The sequence below is a fragment of the Micropterus dolomieu genome, linkage group LG22 (assembly GCF_021292245.1).
Source record: "Micropterus dolomieu isolate WLL.071019.BEF.003 ecotype Adirondacks linkage group LG22, ASM2129224v1, whole genome shotgun sequence".
NCBI lineage: Eukaryota > Metazoa > Chordata > Actinopteri > Centrarchiformes > Centrarchidae > Micropterus > Micropterus dolomieu.
In genome coordinates this window covers 32,784,311-32,802,576 of record NC_060171.1, presented here as the reverse complement: position 1 = coordinate 32,802,576, position 18,266 = coordinate 32,784,311, and the positions used below count along the sequence as shown (strand labels likewise).

At 39.1% G+C, this 18,266-nt stretch overlaps 2 protein-coding genes across 5 annotated transcripts in view; both read right to left on the bottom strand.

The window, feature by feature from the left end:
- The window catches only part of plcg2 (phospholipase C, gamma 2), a 77,533-nt gene extending 68,623 nt beyond the window's left edge, over positions 1–8,910 (bottom strand). Inside the window, exons 1-2 of the mRNA XM_046036485.1 lie at positions 8,775–8,910; positions 1,957–2,148 (exon numbers count right to left, since the gene is read on the bottom strand). Coding sequence (XP_045892441.1) covers positions 1,957–2,140 — 184 coding nt within the window. The 5' untranslated portion in view covers positions 2,141–2,148; positions 8,775–8,910. The remainder of the gene's footprint in view (positions 1–1,956; positions 2,149–8,774) is intronic.
- Positions 8,911–10,933: 2,023 nt separating this feature from the next.
- meak7 (MTOR associated protein, eak-7 homolog) overlaps positions 10,934–18,266 on the bottom strand; it is a 13,172-nt gene continuing 5,839 nt past the window's right edge. For all 4 annotated transcript variants that reach the window (XM_046038098.1, XM_046038100.1, XM_046038099.1 and 1 more), the window contains 4 exons: positions 15,582–15,768; positions 13,090–13,208; positions 12,298–12,474; positions 10,934–11,650 (listed from right to left, as the gene is read on the bottom strand). In XM_046038098.1, the coding sequence (XP_045894054.1) occupies positions 11,522–11,650; positions 12,298–12,474; positions 13,090–13,208; positions 15,582–15,768 (612 nt within the window). In that variant the 3' untranslated portion in view covers positions 10,934–11,521. The remainder of the gene's footprint in view (positions 11,651–12,297; positions 12,475–13,089; positions 13,209–15,581; positions 15,769–18,266) is intronic.

The window sequence follows — 18,266 nt, the reverse complement described above, 5'->3', positions numbered from 1 at the left end:
AGCCAATCAGAAGCAGAGAAGGGCGGGTCAGCGAGAAGCCCTTAAACAGCTTGGATTCAGCTGTAGGCTACATGTTGCCGACCAGCTTGGCAACATAGACTGGAGCGAGAGTTTCAGAGTGGTGAGCTATTAATCTGTAACAAAAGTATCTTTCATCCATAAAGTTTTAACTGAGCTCTGTCTCTACATCACAGTAACAACTTTATGTCCACTGACTGCCTGGAGGGTAGCTAGTGTTTGGAAGCTCAACAATCTCCGTCATGCCCACACACGACTCAGAGCAATATAATCCGGAGGTCAGTAAATCACTCAGGCAAATACACGACTCAGAGCAATATAATCTGACTCTGAGTCTCCTCTGCCCGCTCATTATACATCCTCCCAGATCAGCCATCAGACGGCATCCTTCTTCCACCACCACCCTTCTCCGCTACATCCATTTATCTATCTGTGCATTCAGAATATTCATTAAATCTTTAAAATGACACATTGTTGTGGCGTGGTCCTTGCTAGTGAATAGCCGCTTGGCGAGCATTGTATGAGGCGCATTTAGCTTTCATCCCTGTGACGTCACAGGCATCAAAGGGAAGCGGCTGGGCTACAAACGAGCTGTTTTCGGTCAGTTCAGAGCAGAGTTTTCTGTGGGAGATGGGAACTCCGTTTGGGGTGGACTTTGGGCTTTTTCATTTTGCAAACCTATTACATGCACAAAAAAGAGATATAACTCAATAAAGGAGAGGGAAAAAGCCAAAAAGCAGAATACCACCTCTTTAAAGGTAATGCCATTCATGCATAACAGCAAGTTCAACATTTCGATTGTAACACAACCTTTTTTTAATGTCCTGCCCCATCCAGGCTGTGATTAGTCAGTTCACAAAAGGTGACACTGATGAGCGATTTTATGAAAAGATGAACATGAACCCAAACCTCTCCCTACTCTGTCTCCTCCTACAGAGGTAAGCAGGCTGTCGAGAACAATTGAGCGCATCATAGTGCCCACTGGGTAATGCAGTTTATTTAGGGTCATTATGAATCCTCCAGAGAACCTGACACAGAGAGGGCAGAAAAGAGTACTGGTAGCTTGTGAGCAGTGTGTGGTGTGCAATAACTGCCCCTCTCTAAGCCTTAATATCTTCTTGATGGAACAATGCTTTTCAGAATCCCTTAAAGGAACACTTAAATTTTGCAATAAAAAAACAAGCATTTAGATCAAGTATCTAGTATCTGCATCTTAAAGCACCACAAGTTTAAAATTCAGCCATGGTGATATTCGCTTTATTACATCATTTGAATGTCATTCACCTATTCTCACACACACATTCTCAAGAGTGGCAGCGAGTAACTATGCAAGTTGCAATGCATTTTGGGACTCAGTGTCTTGCCCACTTTGACATGTGGACAGTAGGAGATTGGGATAAAACGGCCAACCGTGTGATCAGTGGATGACCCACTCTACCTCCTGAGCCACATACTATCTGTCTATCCACGCCATATTCTTTAATAAGCCAACTGCTTGCCACTGTCACGTTTTATTCCAAGGGTTTTGTAGTTTTGACCAGGCTCAGTTCCTAACTTCTCCCAGATCATAAAAACAGATTCCTTTTTTTTTATATCTGCCTCTGAGACATCTGCCACAATTACAATTCAGTGGTGAAACTTATTTGATACATTTTTGAAATTTGAACTGACATCTTAAAGGGGCTCAGGACTATAAATGGGTTCAGTCAGAAACAATTTTGACATCCAAAACTGTGTTGTTAAGAAGTGCCAAAAGATTATTTCAATACTGTCTTCATGAAGCATCATTCCCTGCAGGAAACAGTAACAGTATTGCTTATAGCTAACAAAAGCTATACATTATAATTCAGTTAACTAAGTATGTAAAAACTTACCAGCCAGTGGTTTTTATTCTGAAGAGATGTTGTCACTGTAATTAGAAAAATACTACATACTTACAGACACCATCAGTCTTGTCTGCAGTGCGTGTCCATGCCACCTGCTGGGTCTCCATGATGACCTGCACAGTGAGCCGCTCCGCCTTCTGCCGAAACACCGTCATGACCACGCCCATCTCCATGTCCCGTTTGATCACAATCTTTTTGTACTCCGTCATCTCGCCCTGCTGCCCCCAGTGAGCCATCTCTGCAGCTGAGACAGGACAGGAGAGACAGAGCCGTTCGTTCTCTGGCAACTAACAACCGCCGACATGTGTAAAAGGCTTAAATTATGAAGTTTTCTTAAACACAGAATTTTAGAAAATTTAAATCACCTTCATATAGCTCGCTCTGCAGGTGTTGTTTTAGAGATATTTTATTACCCCATCTTTCAAACAATTTGAGGTGTTGGAAGCTTTAAGCAGCTTTTTTACACATGAAGTACGTAACGTAAAACGTAGTTACCTAATCACTAATACAACTCATTCTGTGAAAACAGTTGTATCGTGTCTTTTATGGCTTTGTCACTTGTGTTCTCTAAACTTGTTGATCAAGTTTTACTTGGCAGCTCTATGTGAAATAAACTAAATTTAAAAGTACTCATTTTACAGGTTGTTAAAAAAAAAGTGCACAAGGCATATGACACCTTACTGTGGCATAGCCAGCCAAATCGTCTTCCGGTGATCTATGGGTCCAACAATGGCCTTAAAAAAAACAGTGTATAAAGTTTTTTTACCACATCTGCAACTGCAAACGAGCTTCCCCCCTGCAGCACGATAAATGAAATTGAACTTTAGAGCTAAAGGAGTCAAAATAATCCAGAGATGAATGATCAGTATAATGATGAATTGTCTTTGTTTGGGTTACAGGACAATGATGAAAGGGAAGCATCATATTTCATCACTGTTTCATCATTATTGTTAAATTACATGGCATTCAACGTTATGTTTTTTGCTTTAATACTCTTTGTGAAGAGTATAACATAAACATCTCTTTGTCTTTGTCTGACATTTATTTTGCATAGCAATTTCATTTTGTAAATATATTACTTATGTATTTACATATTTAAACCTCAGAGTAGAATGTTCACGTACACCATGTAGAGTGATATAAATGAGTTAGCAGGCACAGTAGGACACCTAGGACAAAACTACAGTAGGTTTTTAAAGACATTCTTTTCTTCCACCTGCAATTGTGCTTTATCTATCTCTTGCTCTACATTCTGAGCCACAGACGGCCCCTCACATACATCCAAATTTCTTTGTCAGATTGTGGTGTCATCTTCCATCTTCCTGGCTAAAATAAATCCATCCCGTTCTTTATTGGACTCTATTGTGTTTTGTGCACTGCTGACACTGCAAGCAAATGGTTTTATGTGGCTGTTTTCTTGCCACCTATGGTCTTGCTAAAACTGAGCTAAGCAAGCAATAAAGTAAATTATAGACCGATGCCACGTGAAAATTACAAGATAGGTATGTTACTTTGAACCACCATCAGAATTTCAGCAGTTTAGACAAATTTTGTGTATTCTTGTTCTGCTGTTAATTAGTATTAATTAGTAGTTGGCTTTAAATTGACTACATGATCTTAGTAGTAGACTGACACCACATTGTAACCACTTGGCATTACTGTCTTGAGATGAGGCAAGACCAGAAGTATGAAAAGTTCACCATACATTTTTTAAGACATTGCAAGGTTTATGATGTGTCTAACTGCACACTGGATGACAAACCAAAATTTAATTTGGCTTCGGGTTTATGTGCTTTCTTCAAAGAGGAGTCTGAAATGTTACCCTGTCAAAGATTGTTTATGAGGTAAAAAAAAAAAAAGTATCACATTCTCCCAGTTAAGCTTTTATTTATTTCATATTATTAATTTAAGATGATCAACGTAACAGTTTTGAATCAGGACAGCATTTGGATCAAGAAACTCATGGAAAATTAGTTGTGCCAAATTTAGACAGATGCATTTTGGTCAATATAAGTATTGAATTGGACTCAGTATTGGCAGATCCACTGAAGGACTTGGAGTGGAATGAAAAACACTAGATTGTGCATTTTCCACAATAGGCTACAACTCAATAGCGTCTTTCATTCGACACTTTCTGCCTCCTAAATGCCCATTTCTTTCATACCCCACACCTCCAGCTTGTAACGGCTTTCTGTTATACATTTGACGCCTCAAGTCCAATCCGTGACAAACCTGTTTCAAACAGACTAGGAATATGTGGTGCAGTGAGAGCGTTCATTAGAAATAGTGTGTGCCCATATAGTACTTGTGGATTTAAGAGTAGTGTTGAACCTGGTATGCCATAATACCTAATATTTAACTTGCAAATGAACACAGAGATATGAAAACACAACAGTGCCACAGGAGGAGTTCTGTTGAATTCAATTAAACTAAACTCTGAAATATCAATAACAAGGTACTGTGGAGAGTTGAATAGTATGTGTCTACACGGAAAAAGAAATAATAACAAATAGAAATCCCATGAGCTTGTGCATTTAATTGTTTGGCACCGGGACCCCATTGTTTCGTATCAAGATTGAAAAGAAATGTGTTAGTGTGCATACTTTAGGTGCAGAAAGGCTTCAGAAAAAAATTTTGATTCTCATCATTAAAATAGGGTTAAGAATGATTTCCTTCCTAATATTAATAAATGTGAAACTACATGTTTATCGTGTAAATATCCATTGTCAGCCTTCATTTACACTAATGCATATATTAAAAAACCTAAACATTACATAAAACACAAAAACTAAAAAGCGTTCTTTAGTGTTCTGAAGTGAAATTAATGATCAACTGACATTATGACACAACTATTCCCCTGTTTTCCCTGCTGAAACCTTTACCCCTGTGAAGGGACTGTCCCTACTGGGATCACTGCCAACTTATTTACAATAGAAATTTCCTCATACTTACACAGCAGTAATGCAGTATAAAACAAATACTGTGCCATATTTGTTCATGGTAGGCATGCACAAATACACCATGTTCAGGGAAACCCGTGTTCATATGAATCGAGGATATGACGATCCACTGTGCTGAATTTTAATTTTTGCTCTGTTGGTGTGACATTCCTTAGATATACACTCACAAATACTCACCAAATGAATGCATACATGTATTTACACAAATACTTGCACTTACAAACTCTTTGGTTAAGCCAAATTACATCAATGTCATGGGAAATGTGTTTTGCTTTTTTAAACTGCACTTGGTGTCAGATTGCACACTCACCAGGTTAAATCTGCATTAATTGCATAAGATGCAACAGAGGAAGTATTTTTCTTAAATTAAGCCATTGTAAAAAAGGATGATAAATAATGGATGATACAGTAGTTTAAGTAACAATGGAGTGGTGAAGGAAAGGCTATACCAAAGGTACTTTTACCACAGTTCACTGAGTGCTACCCCATTAAAATGTTTTAATGTGATTTTAGATTAAAGTTGAAAGTAAGAATGTGTTTAACACAGATTTAAGCAGGGGACGAAGTAACAATTTACATTTACCTACTCTTATTAGCATTGAAGAGTACAAAAATGCGCAGCAAATGCATTAAAATAAAAGAATATGTAATTTTGTACCTTGGCATATTTTAAGGCTACAATGAGGAACACAATTGCATATTTAGAATTGACAATCAGTTGTCTGCACAGGCTGGAAAGTACTGTCTACAAAAATGAAATTTGGTTTGGATATTACCCTCAGTGGTATGACGTTGTTCCACTACACTGATATTTAATTACATTTTTACACAAGTACTTTTACTTTAGTAAAATGTCTTTTAAGCTGGGTAGGCAATTTATTAAAGAAGGATTTTTTGTTGGATTTGTTGAAATTCTCTATATCCTGAAAGCAATCAATAAATTAAATGTATCTGTGGCTGTGACTGTAATAAGCAAAGGAAAAGGAATTATAGGAACATTCTGACAAATTGGCTGTACAAACTCTCTTTGTACTTGCTAGATATTAACATTGAATAAAATTATAATGTATCATGCGGAAGTGTGACTTGTAAACCAACAGCAATTATCTCCCCACTTTATTTCTCTACTTTTCTTTTTAGCCTCTTTTAGCCCGTTGTTTTTGTTTCTATGGCACATTTACTCTCAGCACTCTACAACCATCAGCATTGTTTCCAGCAGCAACATGCAGAGACTGCCTGCACAGCAACAAATGGCAGAGGGGCAAAATAAAAAAACTATAGCTAGTGAAGAAAATCAAACAATTTACAGCTAAGAGCCAGGTGTTTTCAGAAATTGGAAGAGTCATTAATCAGGTGAAACGTGACTGAATGAATGAATACTATATTGCTCTTTGCCTACTGCATGTGTAAGTAGGTCACTAGCTACTGTTAGTGATACCAACATTATGAGGCGATAAATGTGTCAGGGATTGTGTGTCTGCCGGTTTGTTGTGGAATTCTGCCTTCTAATGGCCAAAAGGTTCATAATACAGCTTTAACAGAATTCTAATGGCAAGTTCACCTGCAAGTTAAAGCAGAGGTCATATTCCCCCAGTTTCACCAAACACCTCACTGCAGGCTAACACTAGACAAGCTAGTTCCAATAACACATGTGGAAATGATCTATACATTGCCACTGGATGAACAGCTCTACCTCCAAGAGTTTGAAGACATACTGTGTGTGTGTGTGTGTGTATATGTATACATACATATATATCATTTATTTATTTATTTTTTCTTCACTTCACTTCACACCATAACAACAATGTACAGCACTCTGTAATAACAATGTCAATCCACATAAACCCTACCACCTCAGGCTTCTAAAGTCCCCTATAAGTACAATTTGTACACAAGTATAACAATTTATACAGTAACATACAGGCTTTAAAAGTCAGTGCTCAGCTTCAATCGGTAATGTTGAGGACCACATACCAAGCCAGAAATCTTGGTGTAGTCATGGACTCAGACCTGAATTTGAGCCATATTAAGACAATTACAAAGTCAGCCTACTATCACCTGAAGAATATTTCATGGGTTAAAGGACTTATGTCTCAGCCGGACCTGGAAAAACTTGTTCATGCATTTATCTTCAGTCGACTTGACTACTGTAACAGTGTCTTTACAGGGCTCCCTAAAAAATCCATCAGACAGCTGCAGCTGATTCAGAACGCTGCTGCTCGAGTCCTCACTAAGACCAAAAAAGTGATTACTCCAGTTCTGAGGTCTTTACATTGGCTTCCTGTATGTCAAAGAATTGATTTCAAAATCCTGCTGGTAGTTTATAAAGCACTGAATGGTTTAGGGCCAAAATACATTTCTGATCTTCTGCTTTGTTCTTCTGAACCATCCAGACCTCTCAGGTCGTCTGGGGCAGGTTTGCTTTCTGTCCCCAGAGTCAAAACTAAACAAGGAGAAGCAGAGTTCAGTTTTTATGGTCCATATATCTGGAACAAACCCAAAAACCTGGAGGTCTGCTGAAACTGGCAGTTCTTTTAAATTAAGACTTAAGACTTTTCTTTTTATACCTGCCTTTTTTACACGGCATTGTGACTTTTACTGTCCTGTTTTACCCTGTTTTTATTTCCTATTTAACTCTATAAAATATATTTTATCCTCTTTTTATTTCTTTTTATTTTCTGTGTTTTCAGTTTCCCTATGTTGCTTTTATGTTTGATGTAAAGCACTTTGAATTGCCTTGTTGTTGAAATGTGCATCCAAATAAACTTGCCTTGCCTAGGCCTAGGCTATGTTCCTGACAAAAGTCTTTTCTCTGGACCTCTGTTTGTGTCAAAGTAAAAGCACTAATGTAGCCTGGAGTTAATTAGTAAGTACCCCCAAACCTAACAAAAAAGGGAACAATGTAATTTACATATAGCCTATATATAGCCTATACTCTTTTCGTTATTGTGTGTACCCCTCCAGTGTTGGTAAGTAGCATTATTTTGAAATAAATCACAGTAGCCTTCTACAACTCATTACTCCATCTCCCCCCAAAACATCCAGCTTTGTTGTCCATTATTGATCATTCTGTGTGCCACCTGTTAGATCAGGTAGGCTACTTGGTAGTTAAAAAACCTACAGTAAAATCTTTAAAATCCTTCCAAACGCCAGCCTGTTGCTCAGTAGGTCATACTGGGCCTATCCCTTAATATAGTCTACCTGTTATAGTTCCAAAATTCCTACAGGATGAATTATTTTTAGGGTCCCAAATTGTTACCCCATTGTTCCCTAACTTCACATTGTGTTCCTTTGTAGTCTTACCTATTGGTACTGTAGCCTACTGGTATGTTAACACATTTAATTAAATTTATGCTGTAGGTAGTGCAACTTAGGCTTTTCTTTAGAAAGCGTCCCCAAATCAACAATTTAGGCGGTCACTTTGGATTCACATCATCATTTTTGTTCAAATCATAATAATAATATAAACAGACAAATAATAAATAAAAAAAGTTCTTTATAACTTTGCATATGGTGACACAAGGATTGGCAAAAGCTACATAATTGTGTCACCATAACTTACTGCACTTGGTTCTGCTGTAGGCCTATCAACCTATTATTTTCTTCTCTAACAGCCTACTCCAGAGCCACCCGTATAACCCAGTAACCATACTCATTAATCAGCTATAACAAAGGACAATCTAAATTCAATGGAGAATGCAGCACACCGGTTTCTGTCTGTGTGCAGCAGGGGTGCCCGGTCTGACAGGGTTCAGGACTGACTCCGCTGTGAGCTGCAGCCTGGTCACACATCTGCAGCCCGGCAGATATGCTGCCAGTAAAAAGCGGATATCCCCTCGTCTAACTTAACTCTGTCAAACCACGGGCAGTTAACGGGATTAAAAAGAGTGTAGGAAAGTTGAAGACTTACCTTACAAGTGAAATCGATTATATTCAGCTCGACACCGTGGCCCGCTTGTTTTCTATCTGATCATGATTTGAAAGTTATGAAATGAAGCTGGAGAGGATGTAGAGTGTTGACAAAAAAGGCCAGACGCAAAACGGTCAGTTCCTCTATCTGTGTGTACAAGGAAGTAAAAGTTAACTTGCATTACATTGCAACAAGCATAGCCCACAAGTTATAAAAAAAAAAAAGGGCCGGAAGCAAGGTCGGTAGGCTATCTATGCAAACTACCCAAGTCCCATCGGAAGAGAGGACATGTGAGCGCTTTGACCTGCCAGGATGTGGGGGAAAATATTTCTTTAAATAAATGTTTGGGACCGAGCTATATAAATGAAAGACGAGTGAAAATCTGCTCAAAGTCCCTTCTCATGCTGAGGGAAGCTCGAGGACGCGGCGAAAGATGCGCCACCTCAAACCCAAGACAGAACTAGATTAGAGATGGCTCTTAAAGCGGGCAAGGACTCCGAATTATCCGTTAAGGTGGTCCGGAGGGTCCTTAGAGGACTAAGAATTATTCTATTCACTTGAAACAGTCCCAGAAAACACGGAAGAATATGTTTTTGGTCTAATCTGTTATAGGTGCAATATTCAGATCCATATACTATGAAGTACTACCACCAAGGACTTATCATTATTATTATTACTTGTAATGCTGCAGAATGGTCCCTTTCTGAGTTTTATTATTATAGGCCTATATTATATTTTGGAATCCTATTTTAGTTTTTGATTAAATGTAATTAGATACATTCCACCACTGTCTGCTCTCTGTTTGCCAGTACTTTAACAGGACCACAAAACAAAAAGGGTGGGGATCCACTGCTTTAGAATTTGATTATAGAACCGTTGGGGGTCTCTGACATGTGAAAAGGTTGAGAAAGATTTTGAAAAACATCAACTAAGACTGAAATCAAGTAAAGGCTGAGCAAACCCAACCATTGAAGATAATGGAAAATATAGCCCCATCACTGGAACTATGCAAATATGTGCATGAATGGCAGAAAAAGGAAGAGGGAAATAAAGTCATTTTAAATGGAAAAATATATACTTGCATATACTTGCGTAATGCATGAAATCTGTGAATTGGTCTTCCATTGTTTTACGGCTTACAGTATATTCTTAACAATAAGATGGTTATAGATATGTCATAGGCTTGTAAAGAACCGTGAACTACCCTAACCTGTATGAAAGATGCTATATAAGTAAAGTTTGACTGATTTATTGATTGATTGTTTGAATGATATAATAATACATACACATGTGTTGTTTTAAACAGCATTTTATCAAGCTGGGGGCGGGGGTGTAATAAAGACCATATAATGACATTATCCTGAGGCTCAAAATATCTTCATTCTGGAGAATAAACTAATAAAATACTTTACATACACAAATATGAAGACAGAATTCTTTCTGTAACCATGTCCTTCATGTCACTGTGTGAATTGCTGTAAGATTATAGAACAGATTTGCATGTGTAACTTGCCTCAGTAATTTGCATGATAGCAGAACAGAAGCGGAGGAGGGGGGGATGAACAGAGTTGCCTTTCAATCTCTGAGGAGGTGTTTATATTGGTACATTGAAGATGTCAAAGTGCAGATTTTGACATTTATATTTACGACAGCAGTTTACAAAGTCAGAGATAATCAAATGAAGACACACAAGTAAAAGTAGGTGCAGTATCACATCTGCATGGACGATCCAGGTCTATTATCATAAAACATTTGACATCGATTGTCTGCGTCATGATGTGGGTGGACAAGCCACTGACGCCGATCGAAAAAGAAATAAAACAAAATTAAAAGAAATCCTGAGGCGCATCAAGTCTGGATAAATGAGCAGCCAGAAGAAGCTTCTCTTGTACTTCTGAAGCGTATCCATAGCGTTCAGTTTGAGAAGGGATGAAGTATTTAGAATCCCGGGTACTTCAACAGTCAATATATCTTCTTGCATTCGAAACGTCTCAGATGGTTAAACCACTTATGAAGGATCTTGACATGTTCACACATAAATAGAATGGCTCAGAAGAAGAACCATCTAGAGAGAGACTGACTAACAGGCTCGTGTCAGATAATGTCTCCTAAATTTACAGCTTTTTTAATCCTGTAATAAATAATCTGTCACACAAAAATTCACTTATACTTTTATTAAAATGGGTTGACGATCTACTTCAAACCCAGACCTTCAGGAAAATAGCAAGCATTTTGTACATATTTTACTATACACAATTATTAATGGTGTAACTTATTGTTTTGTTGTGCTCCCTTTCTTCAACCTAATACTTCAGGTAGTGCTAGATATATCGATGCATTCTGGCTGACTGAGGCTACTTCTGGTGAAGACACTAATTCTGCTGCCTCTTCTCTCTCTTGTGATATTTCTAAAATATTCATTGAAATACCAGTGTATCTTGGTAGAAAAAACAACACAGCCATGACAAATTGGAATATAATTTCCACGACAGTCCCCTTCATACTGAAGATGAAAGCTGGCTTGAAGCACACTATCGGCCATCAGTTGTGTGTGAAAGGGTAAGATCAGATTTTACATATCAGCTGCCTTTTGACCTAGTTAAGCTTTGTTACTCGGTTTATGTTTTGATAACATCTTCCACAGTTAACGCTGTCTTTAACATATTGAAGACAAGTCTTAAAGTCTTGTAAAGACTTGTGTCAGTGCCAGGTGGTGAGATTGTTTTTGTCTATCGCCCAGTTGCCCCTCACTGCTCCTGGTCCTCCTCCGGCTCCCTGAAGCCTTGACTGTGCATAGTCTTCCCTGCCATCTCCATCATGGCCTGGATCTCCGGATCCACATCCAGGATACTTTTCTTGGCCTCTCCCTCCTCGCCCTGAAAAACAAAACATACAGAAATACCACCGCTTTAATTTGTCACATTTTAAAGGAAACAGCTGTATAACATAAAAAGCAGGAATATAAATGAGGTTCTCTATTTGTGGTACAGTTGCTACAGTTAATTACATGCATGATGTGCATTTACATTCGGGAGTATTAAGAGTATGGTCTAGATGCAGATGCTCTGTATGAAAAGTGCAAGGAGATAACTTCTGTTATGAATTGGTGCTATATAAATAAAAATGAATTGAACAGAATGTTCAATGTCCTCTGCCTAACTTTTAAAACTGCCATAATTCTACTGGATGGATTTCAGCGTGTGACAAGTTGTAATTGCAATGCCCCAACTCTTAAGCAGGAGTTCTCAAGAAGCACTTAAATTCAGCACCATTTCACATCTGAAGAAGAAAAAAAAAACAGACTTGAAAGTTATGTACCTGCATACAAATATGACTGTATAGGAAAAAAAGGCATGAAAATGCAACACCTGTGGCTGCGCCTACATCTGTCTCCCTCTTTCATTCCCACATCTTTCTTCCACCCCATTCAACTGAAGAATTGGAAACCCACTCCCTCTGTGCCTACTATCAAATAAAGGCAAAAAAAGAACAGAAAAAAGAAAACAAGAGCAAGTACTCTGACCTCTGGTTCTGGGGGTTTTCCGACCGCCCACACTTCCATTGAGTCCAGGGTGAAGTCCTCCTCTCCAGAGAGTTGAGGGCTGCCGTAGGTGGTGCACTTGGGCCGTGCGCGGCTATGACCACGGCCAAAATCACTGTCCAGCCATAGGCCAAAGTAGCCATGCTGACCGCCCATACCCTAATGAAGGCCAGAAAACACACTCTAAGGGACACAGTGGGAATGCAGACAACCATGTAAATGTATTTTTCCCTAAAGAGGAAACAATATTTCTTCTATTTAATACCACAAACATTCTGTGAAATCAAACTTACAGTAAAATTGGAGCATTCAGATGCCAAAAAATGCTGCAAATGACACTGATGAGAGCAGAGTTGCAGGCTGCTCATCGGTGATAATTCTGTGCAAGTTTGTCAATACAATCGATCGATCACTATAAAATCAGACACAGTTATTTATCCATTGTGAATAAAACATTCTGATTACAGCATAAAGCATTGTAGCTGATTATTCCAACACCACTTGGCTGAACTTTACCCTTTTTGTTCACTGTTTTTTATATTGCTGTTCTCCTACTGTGACAAGTGAATGCGTAGGTCATACATTAAATACCGGATGTAATAAATATCACTGGATCAGCACTGGTTGGCTGTTGGCAGTTTTTATCTGTCCCCTAAATCAGAAACCTTGTAAAATGACACAACCCAATCCGGCATCTACAAAACAATATTTAGATTAAAGGATTTATATTTTAAGCTCCGTCGGTTCTCCTCTGTTAAACTAGTGCAGCCTCACCAGTCCGTTGGGCATGGTCTGCTGGTTCTGGTTGAGGTACATGAAATGTTGGTTGTATCCTGTTGCTGTATAAACTCTCAGTCTGGGGAACACAGTGAACAGGAAGCATCTGGAGTCTCCTGCACACACACACAAATATACAAATTCTGAAGATCAGAGCGAAAAATCAAGTGACAGCCCACAGTACTCAAACAAGTAGTATTACTTCCTCAATATGCCCTTTTTTTTAATCAGTATCAGTCTTGATATTAAAGCACTGGGGTCTCAACACTAATGTGATGGTATTTTTTCTATCACAGCATTATGGATTTAGAAGTCTAAATTCACTGTTATCTATCAGAGACAACACACTTGACTCCTGTGAGGTCTATGAAGCGTTGTCATCATGAGGTATAAGTTATTTGTTCAAATCACCTCTGTTCTTTATTCAGCAGTACAGAATCACTCATAAACACTCCAACTGCTGTTAAATTTGAATTCAGCTGTAAATTTTGATAACTCAGGTAGCAGTTTTTTGTGTGTACGTTTTACAATAGTTTTCACAACATTGAAAAATGAAGTGACATTTACATGAACAACATTTGTATTTCATGTTTTCAAACATACAAAAACTAAATAAATAAGCAATAAACACATAACTGAATCACAGTATCACATTTTCTGATTCTGCATATTCCTACTGAAACTGAAACTGTGACCTTAGCAGGCAAAGCAAAAAATCTAAATTCAGCTCGATGAAATGCTGACCTCAGCCCACAATACAGTCTGAAACGATTAAACCTGCGCTGGCCAAAAGTGGGTTGCCATGAAAAAAAAGGAGAGATACTAGGGTTAAAGATGTTTAGGAACGACTGACTTAAGGTACAATTTTGATCGCCGCTGCTGCTGTTTCAGAGAAATCAGTTTTGATGATGTCACCCCTATAAGAGAACTACAGAAATGTATAAATATAATTTAAACAGGCGAGTTATATGAAAATTCACCCCCACACAGTGTTCATGGATGGGGAAATTAGATATAGACACCACACCCTTTTTCTATCAGGCTGTAAATATATTAATTCAGCTGTAAAGTTGGGCATTTTAACATGGTGCTCTATGGAAATTAACTTGATTTTGAAGCCAGCCTCAAGCGGCCATTTGAGGAACTGAAGGTCGTGACACTATCAGATACAGTGGGGAGAACAAGTATTTGATACACTGCCCAATCCTCCATACAGACCATCTCCAGATCCTTCAGGTTTCGGGGCTGTCGCTGGGCAATATGGACTTTCAGGTCCATCCAAAGATTTTCTATTGGGTTCAGGTCTGGAGACTGGCTAGGCCACTCCAGGACCTTCAGATGCTTCTTACGGAGCCACTCCTTAGTTGCCCTGGCTGTGTGTTTCGGGTCATTGTCATGCTGGAAGACCCAGCCACGACCCATCTTCAATGCTCTTACTGAGGGAAGGAGGTTGTTGGCCAAGATCTCGCGATACATGGCCCCATCCATCCTCCCCTCAATACGGTGCAGTCGTCCTGTCCCCTTTGCAGAAAAGCAAAGTCTGTTTGACTGAGTGTGTGGACAGGTGTCTTTTATACAGGTAATGAGTTCAGACAAGTGCAGTTAATACAGGTAATGAGTGGAGAACAGGAGGGCTTCTTAAAGAAGAACTAACAGGTCTGTCAGAGCCATAATTCTTACTGGTTGGTAGGTGATCAAATACTTATGTCATGCAATAAAATGCAAATTCATTATTTGTGATCATGTGATTTTCTGGATTTTTGTTTTAGATTCCGTCTCTCACAGTTAAAGTGTACCTATGATAAAAATGACAGACCTCTACATGCTTTGTAAGTAGGAAAACCTGCAAAAACTGCAGTGTATCAAATATTTGTTCTCCTCACTGTACTTTATATTCAGATATTCCAGTGCCAGTGCATTGATAATGTGCCCACTAGAAGACGGATGCACCTAAGTGTAACTGAGCCATCATTAATATCATTCATTTGACCTGTGTCTTCCCTGGGCAATAAATGTCTGCTGTGAAAAATGTCTTTAGGAGAAATAAACTGAAGAAATTATTTCATGTCTGACGCTTGGACAAAATTTTTCTTAACCCAAAGGCCAATGCAGATGTGTTATGTCAACATGGTGGCAAATTAATTAAAAGTATGAAGGTGCACTTTTGGTTGGTAACTCTCGATATCAAGCTATCATTGGTTAGCTGTTGCCTAACCATAGCTTGTGTTAGGAGAAGCTTAGTTTCCTAGGTATCAGCTATACCAATAATGACAATAATCAAAACTAAAACTATACTATAACTTTGTGTTTGTTTTATTAAAATACATGTTCTATTTTGTACCAAGCATAGTATTTCAAACACTGGGTAACACTGGGTCGCTTGCTCTGTACAATTGTTGAAGGCAGCTGATAAACCAGAGACGGCATTCATCAAATGGCAAATTACATCTAAGTCCAGAAGTCATGCAATGTGACAGTGCTTCTCTCACCCTGGAACTGAGGTTTGACCTCCCAGGCGTGGGAGGCAAAGCCCCCAAACACATGTCCCTTTGTGTCTTTAATGAGCAGCAGGGTGGGCCCACGCTTGGTCAGGCCGGCCACCATCCTGGTGAAGCTCTCCCCATGCAGCCGTGTGGAAAACACAAGTCTCCAGGGGGCACTGTAGCTGTCTGGCAACTGGAGAGATTAACAGTGTGGTCAAAACTAGGAATAACAGTAAAACTCATTTACCACCTGATAATAATGAAGTTAAACATTAATATTATGACTTGATTAATTATGTGCAGGTTTACTTTTATTGTTACTGAGGGGGTGATAGTGACGTCTGATGAGCTGTCTTAAGTTATAATAAAACTAGATGACAATAAGGCAGGTGGAACTGATCACATTGCTGAACAACCTGTTCCTCCACTTGCCACTGGGTTTCTAGTTCATGCAATTCAACCTGATTCAATGCTCTCAGTGCTGTTAGTTCCCCCCCAAAAAGGGAATGGTTTTGCAGGTGGCGGCCACAGAAAATTGTTCACTCCTTATCTTTCCTGGCTGATTGTTCTCTAGTATTGCATTTTGCTAGTGTCCTTGTCACTACTGGTAGCATGAGGTGGTACCTCCAGCCCATGCAGGTTGCACAGCTGGACCAACTCCTCCAGGAGGGCACATCCAAACGTGTTGTAGCAAGGTTTGCTGTGTCTTCCAGCACAGTTTCAATAACATGGAGGAGATACCGAAGACGGGCCAATACCCTAATAGAGCTGCTCCTTCGTGTAAGGAGGAAAAGCAGGAGCACTGCCAGAGCCTTACAAAATGAACTCCAGCAGGCTACTGGTGTGCATGTTTCTGACCAAGCTGTCAGAAACAGACTCGCCATTTACAGACTTGCAAGCTGTAAATGTTGCCGGTTTGTGTGTAATTTTATTATTTATTTAGTAGGTTAGCTAACTTGGAGTTAGCATATTGCACGGCTAATGTGGCTAACAGGTTTGGAGATGTTGGACTAATGTTGTTGTAGGTACCAAATCCGTGCTGCCTGCAGGATCCCTATTAACAGGCACATTTGTGGTAACCTTCTTTGACAGACAGGACCACTTTTGCGCATGTGCAGAACGGATCCGGCAGGCAGTACGGATTGGGCACTACAGATGTAACGTAATATTCAGGGACAGTCAAGAGAAACTGTGTGAAAGGTAAACCTCATTTTACGCTCACTAAATAATGAGCCTAGTATGTTGCATGCCTACAATTTTTTTCCATGTTGCTTTCTGTGGAACTTCAGTCATCCGTAAAATCAGAGACGTTTTCGAGTCTGTTCTTCATCAAACCAACTATAATAGACAAATACACTCTCAAATATTATTCCTACTCAATCCTACTCTGAAATAGTACATGTGAACCTCTTCACAAATAACCTCTAAAAAGTTAGTACAAGTCAGGGGTTAGGTGTGCCTCTTTCCATACAATACACCTGAAAAATGTTGGTTACGGACACATCTATTCACAAGCTGATGTGAACCATCCCTCATTCACACGTGTTTTCAGAGTGCTTCAGATGAAGCAGAATGGCAAAAAAGGTTTTAAAAAGAACCCATGGGTTACAGTTAAGGACCTGTCTAAAACAGTAACAAACCTCTCCAAAAAAAGCACTTTGGTTAAGGTTAGGGAAAGATACAGTTCTGCCTGCAAACAGGGAGCTGCGTTGGTGGGGGTGTGTTGCTTTTAGGTACATGGGAAACTTGAAACACTATCCAGAAGTCCATTTTGAACAACAGATCCACGAATTAAAAGGATACTTAGATGCCAAAAAACAGAACAGAGGGTTATAATAGGGCTGTACTTCCTTTACTGCATCTTCCACCACAACGTTATGGCATATGAGGTGGTGGTATATTTGCTGGTTTTGATGTCAGTAATGCAGTTAGGCAGGGTAGGATATTATTAGACGACTGAGCCTAGTGGGCTGGAAGGTCATTCTTTCTTTCTTGCATTTCCATTCTTTTATTTTAACTTTTTCTGTTGTCTCTTTCTTTCTTCTTACTTATATTGCCTTCAATAAAAAGTAAGAAAATGTTACACAGCATCCGTTCAATCCCCAAATAATCATTGCTTAATTTGTGCCGGAGCTAGCTGGAGCGCCACTCCGGTACCTCTGAGTTTAAGCCTTTTGCGCTCTGGCACCTCTAAAGTACAGTCCGTCACTGCACTGCCATTCTACACAAATAAAATCTTGTTGTTGTTGTTATTACATTCATGCCAGTAAAGCTAATTTGAATTATTAATAAAAAATAGCCATCATCACTTTTCATCTTCGGAGACCAGACTTGATAACCCTCCCTTTTTCACTGCCATCTCCAGGCTCGGCAGTGTGTTTAATGTTACGGAAGAGTTTGGCAGTTCTAATGATTAAACTGTGAGCTGATACTACATGACTGAGACAGTCATGTAGTATCAGCTCACGTTTATTCACAAGTCCCCTCTGGTTTAACCATTTCTGACAGTAGTCAGTCATTTCTGATAGTTAGATTAATTCAAGGGCAGCATTTCCTGGGTTAGGAAATCGTTTCTCTAGCATTGGATAGAATTAACAGAGTGCAGGTGATAAACTAGATGTAGAAAGTAGTCATCGTAGCACATTATATGTAATGTAATAACTACTGCATGACAAAATATATATATATATA